The following is a 12,411-nucleotide window of genomic DNA, read 5'->3' as shown; positions in this document are numbered from 1 at the left end:
AACACTCTCCTGCACTGCTGATCACTGTGATAATATGACATTATCACAATACTGAATGACATTATCACATTATCATTGTGATAATAACTATGACCTTTCACAGGTCATAGTTATTTAGTAAATATACACCAAAAGTCTTAAAAATACATCCATTCTATCACTAACAATCCTACTCCCAGGAATTCATACTTAGGAAATAATCCAGAGGAATGTACAATGTACAACGTTAATTATAACAGGAGAAACCAGAAATAATTTCAATGTGAGACATTAATTAAATGTTAGGATATCCTGCAATGGAATAATATAAAGCTATCGAAAATGATAATGAAATATTTCATAATTCATTGGCATAAAAAGATATCTACAACATATTGTCAAGTTTTAAAAAGTTATGACAGCCTGTGATCTCATGTACAAAAATATGAGCGGCAATATTATATGGTAGGTCAGGACTGAGACTTCACCCTCAGAGAGAACTTCTCTCAAAGCTCCAGGCTCAGGCACTTACTGGCTGTGGAAACTTGGGTATGTTGTGTAACTCCTCAAACCCTTAGCTTCTCATCTGTAAATCCAAGATAACAACAGTGTGTACTCCTTAGAGATATTGTGAAAATGAAATAACTTAAGCAAAGTTATCAGTAATGGCTAAGAAAATTGACTAAAAAAATTACATAACTTTGAGCAATAGTTGCCTTTGGATGGTGGGTTTGGGGATGATTTATGGGTTCTTCTTCTATAATTTTCTTGTTCTGGATTAAGAATATTTTTACTCAAAGAATCAACATTTTAAAAGTTATTACATGCAAGAAAAGAAGAGTAAAATACTTTAGTATTGTTTGAAATTTTATAGTTAGAACACATTTATTTATTACCTATAGAATTTTTAAAAACAGATTGCCAGGAAATAGATTCAAAATATTAAAAGCAATTCATCTCTGGATGACAGGATTCCTGATGACTTCCCTCCTTCTATACATATTTTCTTTCATTTTCTAAGTTCACAATAACAAGATACCTTTTTTAAATTTTTTAAATTTTTATTATATGAATCTTGAAATTCGAATGCATATTCCACTTTATTGTACATTCACCATGCATGTACTGTCCATTTACATATAATTTTTTTAACTTTTTAAATTGTAAAACATAATATACAAAGCAAAGAAAGAAAAACAATAATTTTCAAAGCACACTTCAACAAGTAGTTACAGAACAGATTCCAGAGTTTGTCATGGGCTACCATTCCGTCATCTTAGATTTTTCCTTCTAGCTGCTCCAAAACACTGGAGGCTAGAAGGAATATTAATATAGGGACTCAGCAACCACACTCATTTGCTAAATCCCATTTTCTCTGTTATACCTCCTACTCTTTTAATCCTTCTCCCAATCTATAGGGACCTTTGGGGACTGCCTGTTCTGACTTCACTAAAGGTTGGGAGATATAATTAATTGATAATCTTGGAGAAGATGGTCCCTCTGTAGGATTTAGGATTAGGATTTATCTAATCTAGGAACACTCTGGGGATTATAGGTTTCAGAAAGGCAAACCTAGTGCATGAAACATTTCTTGAGTCTCAGTTAGAGACCTATTTATCGTTAAGAGTCAGCAGGAATGATGTTGATTGGGGTTTAGTAAACAACAGCAATTAGCATTATCTGAGGCTTGCCTAAAAGCAGCCTCCAGAACAGTTTCGATTCGATTTGATCTCTCTTGGCCACTGATGCCTTATTTTATTACACTTCTTTCTACCCTTTTGGTCAGGAAGGCGTTGTTGATCCCAGGGTGTCAGGGCAAGACTCATTCCCCGGAGTGATACCCCATGTTGTCAGGGAGATTTCCACTCTGTCCCACAGAGTAGATGTGTGTGTGGGGGGAGGGCAACAATTTTACTTGCAGAGTTGAGCTTAGAGAGATAGAGGCCACATTTGAGCAAAAAAGAGGCTTCCTAGGAACAATACTTAGGCCTCTTTGAGTAGTCTTAGCTTCTCCCCTATGGAAATAAGTTTCATAAAACGAAGCCTCAAGCCTCCCTAAAAAGAAAAGTCCAGGACCAGACGGCTTCACATGTGAATTCTATCAAACATTCCAGAAAGAATTAGTACCTACTCTCCTCAAACTCTTCAACATAATCGAAGTGGAGGGAAAACTACCTAATTCATTCTATGAAGCCAACATCACCCTCATACCAAAACCAGGCAAAGATATTACAAAAAAAGAAAACTACAGACCAATCTCTCTAATGAATACAGATGCAAAAATCCTCAATAAAATTCTAGCAAATCGTATCCAGCAACACATTAAAAGAATTATACATCATGACCAAGTAGGATTCATCCCAGGTATGCAAGGATGGTTCAACATAAGAAAATCAATTAATGTAATACACCATATCAACAAATCAAAGCAGAAAAATCACATGATCATCTCAATTGATGCAGAGAAGGCATTTGACAAGATTCAACATCCTTTCCTGCTGAAAACACTTCAAAAGATAGGAATACAAGGGAACTTCCTTAAAATGATAGAGGGAATATATGAAAAACCCACAGCTAATATCATCCTCAATGGGGAAAAATTGAAAACTTTCCCCCTAAGATCAGGAACAAGACAAGGATGTCCACTATCACCAATATTATTCAACATTGTGTTGGAAGTTCTAGCCAGAGCAATTAGGCAAGAAAAAGAAATACAAGGCATCAAAATTGGAAAGGAAGAAGTAAAACTATCACTGTTTGCAGACGATATGATACTATATGTAGAAAACCCAGAAAAATCCACAACAAAATTACTAGAGCTAATAAATGAGTACAGCAAAGTAGCAGGCTACAAGATCAACATTCAAAAATCTGTAGCTTTTCTATACACTAGTAATGAACAAGCTGAGGTAGAAATCAAGAAACGAATCCCATTTACAATCGCAACTAAAAGAATAAAATACCTAGGAATAAATTTAACCAAAGAGACAAAAAACCTATATAAAGAAAACTACAAAAAACTGTTAAAAGAAATCACAGAAGACCTAAATAGATGGAAGGGCGTACCGTGTTCATGGATTGGAAGACTAAATATAGTTAAGATGTCAATCCTACCTAAATTGATTTACAGATTCAATGCAATACCAATCAAAATCCCAACAACATATTTTTCAGAAATAGAAAAACCAATAAGCAAATTTATCTGGAAGGGCAGGGTACCCCGAATTGCTAAAAACATCTTGAGGAAAAAAAACGAAGCTGGAGGTCTCGCGCTGCCTGACTTTAAGGCATATTATGAAGCCACAGTGGTCAAAACAGCATGGTATTGGCATAAAGATAGATATATCGACCAATGGAATCGAATAGAGTGCTCAGATATAGACCCTCTCATCTATGGACATTTGATCTTTGATAAGGCAGTCAAGCCAACTCACCTGGGACAGAACAGTCTCTTCAATAAATGGTGCCTAGAGAACTGGATATCCATATGCAAAAGAATGAAAGAAGACCCATCTCTCACACCCTATACAAAAGTTAACTCAAAATGGATCAAAGATCTAAACATTAGGTCTAAGACCATAAAACAGTTAGAGGAAAATGTTGGGAGATATCTTATGGATCTTACAACTGGAGGTGGTTTTATGGACCTTAAACCTAAAGCAAGAACACTGAAGAAGGAAATAAATAAATGGGAGCTTCTCAAAATTAAACACTTTTGTGCATCAGAGAACTTCATCAAGAAAGTAGAAAGACAGCCTACACAATGGGAGACAATATTTGGAAATGACATATCAGATAAGGGTCTAGTATCCAGAATTTATAAAGAGATTATTCAACTCAACAACAAAAAGACAGCCAACCCAATTACAAAATGGGAAAAAGACTTGAATAGACACCTCTCAGAGGAGGAAATACAAATGGCTAAAAGGCACATGAAGAGATGCTCAATGTCCCTGGCCATTAGAGAAATGCAAATCAAAACCACAGTGAGATATCATCTCACACCCACCAGAATGGCCATTATCAACAAAACAGAAAATGACAAGTGCTGGAGAGGATGCGGAGAAAGAGGCACACTTATTCACTGTTGGTGGGAATGTCAAAGGGTGCAACCACTGTGGAAGGCAGTTTGGCGGTTCCTCAAAAAGCTGAATATAGAATTGCCATACGACCCAGCAATACCATTGCTAGGTATCTACTCAAAGGACTTAAGGGCAAAGACACAAACGGACATTTGCACACCAATGTTTATAGCAGCGTTATTTACAATTGCAAAGAGATGGAAACAGCCAAAATCTCCATCAACAGAAGAGTGGCTAAACAAACTGTGGTATATACATACGATGGAATATTATGCAGCTTTAAGACAAGATAAACTTGTGAACCATGTAATAACATGGATGGCCCTAGAGAATATTATGCTGAGTGAATCCAGCCAAAAACTAAAGGACAAATACTGTATGGTCCCACTGTTGTGAACGGACATTCGAGAATAAACTTGAAATATGTCATTGGTAACAGAGTTCAGCAGGAGTTAGAAACAGGGTAAGACAATGGGTAATTGAAGCTGAAGGGATACAGATTGTGCAACAGGACTAGATACAAAAACTCAAAAATGGACAGCACAATAATACCTAATTGTAAAGTAATCATGTTAAAATACTGAATGAAGCTGCATCTGAGCTATAGGGTTTTTTTTTGTTTTTGTTTGCTTGTTGGTTTGTTTGTTGTTGTTGTTTTTTACTATTACTACTACTTTTATTTCTTTTCTTTATATTGACATTTTATATCTTTTTCTGTTGTGTTGCTAGTTCCTCTAAACTGATGCAAATGTACTAAGAAACAATGATCATGCATCTATGTGATGATGTTAAGAATTACTGAGTGCATATGTAGAATGGTATGATTTCTAAATGTTGTGTTAATTTCTTTTTTTCTTTCCGTTAATAAAAAAAAAATAAAATAAAATAAAAAAAAAAAAATAAAGATTATAAAACTGTCAGAGAATGTTGCCTATAATCCTGGGCTATGAAATCTGCATTAACAATCTATGTGCCACCAGTTATTTAAAAGCATAATAAACTTCAATGATTTAAAGTTTTTAAAAAAAAAAAAAAGAAAAAAAAAAAAAAAAAACGAAGCCTCAAAATCCAGGGCTTGGCCTATTTCCTTGGGTGATTGGGAGGGTACCTGGGGTTTCTCAGACAGAAGAGTTTAATAGTTCCATATGTATTTTTTTCCCTGTGCAACACTTTTATTTTTATATTTTATAATTAAAAATTTTATAAGGAAAAATCATGACATAGGTAATTTAATAACATTGAAGTAGTTCTGCAGATAGATTACTAAGTGAAGAAAAAACCTACAGAGCAAAATGTAAAGTGATGATGTTTTTTGCTTTAAAATACACAGTCATATAGTATAAAACAATGAAAATGGATACATCAAAATGATAATGGTACTTATGTTTGAGTGGTAGAATTATGGCTTTTTTTTTTTAACTTTCTATGTGGGCTTTAAAATTTTCTGCCATGGTTATTTAAGAATTTTACAATGGGATTAAATGATAAATATGATTTAATAACTAAGATGGTTAGAAAGCAATGAAGAGATATGTACAAGATCAAGAAATTATTTGGGCCAGAAACTGCAGGCCTTCATATTAATATATCAGATGATATTTGAGAATAATATTGTGGCTCCTATAATTGGAACACAGGAGGAATAAGGTTAAAATTATGGCATTCTAATACCCATCTGATAGAGTAAGTCCAACACCTGTCTAGATTGTCTGCATACCCAAAGAATTGCATTCAAACATCACTGTGAACTAGCAAGACTAAGAATTTATACTTCTTCCTTAGGTCATTCCCAGATCTCCTTTATTCCTGGAGATTAAAACCTTTCTGGGATCCTAGATTCATGCCATTGCTCCTGGCATTTTTAACTCCTTGCTCTGGAATTAAGTAAGGGCTGGCTCTGTCCAACTACACAGCCTTTATTCTATAGTGAAGAAGGTACCTACCTCACATTTGGTTTTGCATCCCTTCAAATTCTAGGTTTCTGCTAGTGGAACTGCTCTCACCTAGAAGTGAATCTCTGAAAAGAGGATCCTGCTACCTCCATGAGAGAAGAAGCGCCACAAAAGTGCAGCTAGGTGGCTTTGAAGTCTCAGCCCCTAAAATGCACCATTTTGCATGCCAGAAATAGGTCTCTCCATCTCTACCATTCCCTGGCCATCACTAATTGAAGCCTTGAGTAAGATTCCCTCTTGGGAAGAATCCTGCCCATGAATTTCCTATCTCCTAAATGCTAGTCCCCTAAATGACCACACTAGATGACAGTCATATACTCCTAGGAGGTGAAAACAATCTTATCAGGATCCCAAATCATACATGTAGTTGCACAAGCTTCTTAACATATAAGTGCACAAAGGACAGTCCTGTCCAAAGTGCCTTCTTTATTGCTACTTCATACATGACTACAAACCTTATTAGGTCTGTTGCCCCAGCAGCTTAGGATGGAGAATGCAGACTCCTCCAGGATACTTTTGCCTTCCTGTTTTAAGAAGTCCCAAATATCCATCACAAGGCAGGGAAGATGTGAAAAGATAAGATTACAGAAGCTAGCCAAAACCAAGAGTCCCAATGAGATCGTTGCCACAGGATATACTGTCTCAGTTCACATCCATTTGTAACCACTCTATTCCTCCAACAGATTCTCCCTCCCCACTCTCAACTCTGCAGAACCATTCTTTTCCTCTAAAATCTCCATTTTGTAATGGATTTACTTCAGAGATCGGTTTTCTTTATTAATGAAAGAAGGAAACCTTGAGCTCCCCCTGGAGGTAGGAGTGTGCTAGAAGGTCTCCTTGGACCGTGGTTCTCGACTCAACCCAGTTCATCTTAGCATCAACCTTTGTTAACTTGGTTGCTGACTTTTATCCATTTCTAGTACTGCTTCTAGATGACCTATCTACAACCTCCATGGTATCTGACTGGGGCTTCCATCCTCTTTGTAGCTACACCTGATATTAGGAAGAGTATCTTGCCCTGCTATGTAACAGTGCAAGTAGAGACACAGCCTACATTTCTCAGTCTTCTCTTCTACTTTCTCCTCCAATACAAACCCTTTTTGGCCACAGGATTCTATCAGATGGATATCTCCCCAACTTTGCATCGTTCCCTTCCTCTAAGAGCTTATTCTTGCTCTTCACTTCCATTCTTTAAAAATTCAACTCACAGGCCACCTTCCCCACCTCCGAAATCCTCTAGAACTTGCTTAAAAAGCACTTATCATATGCTGCCCTTTATTCTAGTTATCTCTACATAACCTATCTTACTGTATCTATCCCAGAACCCAACATGACCTTTAAAGCCTCATATACAGTAGACAGTCAACAGATAAATGTTGAATTAAGTTGTTGAAGGAGGATGGCAAACCTCTCCTTTCTAAATGTTCCAAAGAATATTAACTGCTCCAGAAAAAAAGAAAGAAATTGTTTGGGGTTTTAGAAAGTTTTGGTAATGAGGCAGGCTAGGACAGGGAAAGAGTGGAGAGACAAAACAAAACAAAACATGAAAGAGCTCTTGGGCAAGGAGGACTAATCAATGTCAGGAGGGCCCATGTCCTGGACAGACAACCTGCCTAGGGCTACCCACTTATGAAGAACACCCAGTGGCAGTCAAGCTACCCAAAACCAAAGGACTCCCACCCAAGTGACTCATCTACAGAGAAGGGTAGAACCAACCAACCCACCCAAATATACTATCTACCACTAGGTACCACCTTGGAAAGAAAGGAGGGAAGGAGAAAGAGCCCAGAACAAAGAAGGGGGAGGGGGAGAAAGTAGAGCTAATCTATAAAAGCAAATGACCCCATGTTCCAGCCCAGCACAATCCCGAGGTCAAAGAAAGCACTAGACATAAGATTACCTATGAGTTTAACTAGGGGCTTACAGAAAGGACGAAGATCTTCCCCATTGGCACTAGTTGGGAGATGAAAATCTGCACTCCGCCCAAAGCTGAGAGAAAGCATGCACAGGAAAGGCTTATAAACTTTAATAGTCTTGTGAAAATTGGTTACAACAAAGTTTCAGAAGAGTCTTATGAAATTTGGTTATTAGGGGAGGAGGGTTTTACCTTCTTTAACCTTTAACATCTATCCCTGGGCATGTAGGTGGCTATGCAACTTACTCTCAAAATGGAGGAGGGGGCAGGGTCTTGGCCCTGGTCCTTACAGTCTATCCCACACAACAGATTACATTGTCTATAGGACAGATGTTGCATTCATTAACAGTATAACAGACAACAGAACATTAGGAATTCCCTACAGAGAAATAACAACCACACAAATTGAGATCACCATGGCTAAGACAGGGAATTAAGTCATTCTACTGATAATTACTTAACCTGTAAATTCAGTCCTAACTGAGAAGATTCTCTTCCACATTTTTCTGATGTTGTGAATTCTCCCAGGCCAGCAGGGTATTCTATGCAGTCCAATTCACAGGGGTCACAGTCCAAGGTAGACCAGTGGTATCCAACAGTAGCATTCTACTGTTCAGTAGCTGAATGTGCACATTCAGCATGGAGATCTATTGTGCATGGAGGTTACCACAGACGCCTATTGCAAGAAGGTATTTGCTATAACACTAAGGGCAAGTGGAATATAAGCTAAATTTCCATTAGTAGACAGATTCCACACGTTTTGCTCCTGCTATTGCTTTCTGTAGTCAAATACATTTAGCGTGGGCTTAAGTATCCACAGAGTCATATATAATTTGCCTTGGTGTATGGAGGGGGGTCCTAGGTTGGTAACATATACAACTTTCAGCATTTTGTGTATAAACTGTGGGCAACCCTAATACCCCAGGAACCTAGGACTCCCAACCAACATGGCTTGCATTGGTCAGGACTATGACCAATACACCTTATTTTCCCCAATTTTTAATGCTTGTGACACAAGCAAGAGCAAGTTATTTTCATTATCTTGGTGTGGCTGTAGCATTGCTGGTCTTTTTACCTGAATTCACAGCACCAGCACGGACTCCATTGTTACAAGTTCAACAAGGGCAGAAGCAACTGCTTGGGCTTTGAATTGAGGCTGGGGAGAGCCTGATAGAACCTGCATATCCACTGCTGTAGAAATTGCTTATCATCTTTTTTTTTTTTTTTTTGCATGGGCAGGCACCAGGAATTGAACCCAGGTCTCTGGCACAGCAAGCGAGAATTCTGCCACTGAGCCAGCATCTCACCACTCATTTATTACCTTTTAATAGCTCTTTTAGAGCCCATTCATCCTTTCCATTATCTCCTCTGCTGTGGGGTTGTAAGGCAAATGGAATGTCCATCAGATGCCATGTTCAGTAGCCCAGGCTTGGATTAGACGTTCAGAAGAGGTGATCCATCTATCACTGTCCACATGTGTGGGGAACCCAAAGAATGCACTGAGCTTTTCTAAGCTGGTATTGCAGCTCTTTGTTAGCTTTCCCTACTAGAAGGGTCAACAGTCCAGTGGCCACAGCTACAGATGTAAGAGCATACTTTGCACCTCCGATAAGGGAAGGGGCCTCATATAATTTACCTGCCACCTGATGGTAAGAACCAATATGACCAAGTAGGTGAGGAAACATCCTTGGGCACTGCAGTGAACAGGAGGGGTAGGCGACTATGACATCTTTCAGTTGTTGTCTGATGATGGGCAGCTGGAATTGCTGTGCCATCTCCACAGAGTCTGGTACTCATAGTGTCCTGTTTTTCTGTTCAACCATTTGGCAGCCTCATGTGATGCTGGCTGTAGACTAGGAATTTTTGCTAAAGCATCTGCCTTAATATTGCCAGGTAAAGTGCCAGTGTTCTGCTCAGAGACATAAAATAAAAGTTACCTTCTGCTTGTGACAGGTAGTGCAGATATCTTCCCAGATTTCTTTTTCCCATAAGGGGCAGCAGACAACAGTCCATTGCTCCTGCTTCCACATGGCCATCCACACTGTCAGATCCCAGTACCTTGCCCTGTTGTCAGCACAAACAGTTAATGCATCTCCTGGTTTGTGAACATTGACCATCCAAACAGTCCTTAATTCAGCCCACTGGCTGCTTTGCATAGTCCCAGTTTCCCACCATATAGTGCCTGTACTACATTGCATGGGTATTGCCATCTTGGTGGCAGGCTGCCTGTGTGCTGATCCATCAGTATACCAGGTAGACTTACGTATACTGCCACATCTGCCAATGGTGTGCAGAGACAGCCATCTCAGGAGGATCAGCAGGAAGAGGCAAGCATTGTTCTACATAGGAAACTGGCCTCAGGGTGTCTTGCATTTCTGCACTTAAGGGGCTGTTGTTGAAAATGCTGCAGTGTAGCAGATAAGTACATACTCACCCCTGTATGAGGATGGCTATTCTTAATTTCACACGGCATTTTTGAGTTAGTCGTTCAACTTGCAGTAAGGCATTATAGGCAGCACACAATTGTTTTCTTAAGGGACTATACAGCAGTTTGGCTCCTGTCCAGAGCTGAAACCAAAATCCAGTGGGAACTTGCTTTGCCTGTTGCCTTTGCCACAAGCTCCACCCAAAGCCAATATTGGAACTAGCCATATTTAATTCACAAGTGACATCTGTGTCCACCCTCCATAAAGCCTGAGCCATTGGATGGCCCATCTGGCTTTTTCAAAAGCAGCCTTCTGGGAAGTATCCTTTCCCAGGGATAACTTTTCCTAATTAAAACATACACAGGTTTTAACATTTAGGCTGAGTGGGGCACAAAAGGTTCCCTAATACCCCAACAATCCCAAGAAAGACATTAGTTGTTTTGGCATATACAAGTATAGGAAAACATTTTACCTTATCAATTACTACAAAAGGGATAAATTTTGCTTTTCCCAATCATATAATACTCAAGAATTTGACAGGGCAGCCAAGACATTGCAGTCTACCACAATCAACTGTCCATCCCCAGCTGTTAAGATGAAACAGCAATGAGCCTGAGGCTTTTTTTAGTTCTGGAAAAGTTACTGGTTAACATGACATCATCAATATAATGAAATAGAATTACATTTTTCCAGTTAGCCAAGTCCTTTGCTATGAGCCCACAGCAGATGGTCAGGCTAAGTGAATAGTCTTGTGGGAACACGATGAAAATCCTTCGTTCTTCTTCACAGGTTAGGGTAAAAATGGGTTAACTTGCCCTATTTAAGCAAATACTAAATAATTAAGTGTTAATTCCTTGTAATAAAGAGGTATTTGGAAATACTGCCTCCCAAATTTCTTCTTTCTCCTTTTCATTATCAAGTAAAGAACCTATGGGACCCCAAGCCTTTGGATCCCAGTCAAGGGAAGTCAGGATATGCCCTCTCACTCTAGCATATCGGCATACTAATATTCCTGAACTCTTATCTACAAACTTAATCTCTCATTCAATGCATTCTTCAAATCTGCTGATTTCTGTGTCTTTCTGAAACAGTCTGCTGCAATGGCCCTCATGGATGTGCAGGTTCCTCTATCTTCCTCAAGACACCCTACCATAGTTGGTCGCACCGCACACAACGGCCATCTGATTACAGCACAGTCAAGCAAGTGGGTGACTCCTTCCAGACCAAAGAAGTATGCCACCCTGGGATTACCTCTGCAGAGACACTTTTCACAAACTCATGCTTTCTATGTTGGCTGCTCATTGGTCCCTGGCTAGCTTGCCAAATGTTAGAACCCAGCACAACCCTGAATCAAAGAACACACTAGACAGAAAATTACCCATGAGTTTAATTAGGTGCTTGCAGATAGGAGGAAGATCTTCCTCAATGGCGCTAGTTGGGAGATGAAAGTCTGTACTCCAACCAAAGCCAGGAGAGAAAGTGAGAGAGCGTGCCCAGGAAAGGCTTATAAAGTTTAATAGTCTCACAAGATTTGGTTACAACAGAGTTTTAGCAGACTCTAGTGAGATTTGGTTATTAGGGGTGGGGCATTTTACATTTTTTGACTTTTAATGTCTATCTTATCATTTGGGCAGCTATGTGACTTGCTTTCAAAACGGAGGAGGAGGTGGAGCATGGACGCTGACTCTCACACCACACATTGCTGGGGTCTCTCAGCTCTCTCACCTCTGTCTTTGTCAGAGTGCCTGTATATCTTCTCACAGCTGTTCCCAATAACTTTTCTGCTCGGTTACTCTATACTATGCTGTGCACTTGAATTCTTTCTCGTGGCATGACCAAGAACCTGGTAGCCAAACTCCTGCAATAGTAATGAATGGTGGCGATGTTGGCACAGCATTGTGAAGATAATTAAAACCATTAAATTGTATACTTGAAAGTGGTATAAATGCGAAATATTATGTTCTACATATGCTACCACAATAAAAGAGGGGAGGGGCGGGGAGGGGAGGGGAAGGGAGGAAGGGAAGAAGGGAGGAAGGGAGGATGGAAGGGTGGCT

The 12,411-nt window shown here is 39.2% G+C and overlaps 1 protein-coding gene across 8 annotated transcripts in view; it reads right to left on the bottom strand.

Annotated features, from left to right (window-relative positions):
- LOC143644408 (uncharacterized) overlaps positions 1–12,411 on the bottom strand; it is a 168,199-nt gene that overhangs the window by 130,029 nt on the left and 25,759 nt on the right. For 3 of the 8 annotated variants that reach the window (XM_077113345.1, XM_077113346.1, XM_077113347.1), the window contains exons 1-2: positions 10,363–10,599; positions 9,866–9,992 (exon numbers count right to left, since the gene is read on the bottom strand). The exons of 4 other annotated variants lie outside the window; for them this stretch is intronic. In XM_077113345.1, coding sequence (XP_076969460.1) covers positions 9,866–9,992; positions 10,363–10,580 — 345 coding nt within the window. In that variant the 5' untranslated portion in view covers positions 10,581–10,599. Of the gene's footprint in view, positions 1–9,865; positions 9,993–10,362; positions 10,600–12,411 lie in introns of those variants that run through there. One more of the 8 variants, XM_077113348.1, reaches the window with a different exon arrangement.

The sequence above is a fragment of the Tamandua tetradactyla genome, chromosome 8 (assembly GCF_023851605.1).
Source record: "Tamandua tetradactyla isolate mTamTet1 chromosome 8, mTamTet1.pri, whole genome shotgun sequence".
NCBI lineage: Eukaryota > Metazoa > Chordata > Mammalia > Pilosa > Myrmecophagidae > Tamandua > Tamandua tetradactyla.
Note: the sequence above shows the minus strand (reverse complement) of the source record. Positions and strands in the feature narration are given on the sequence as shown.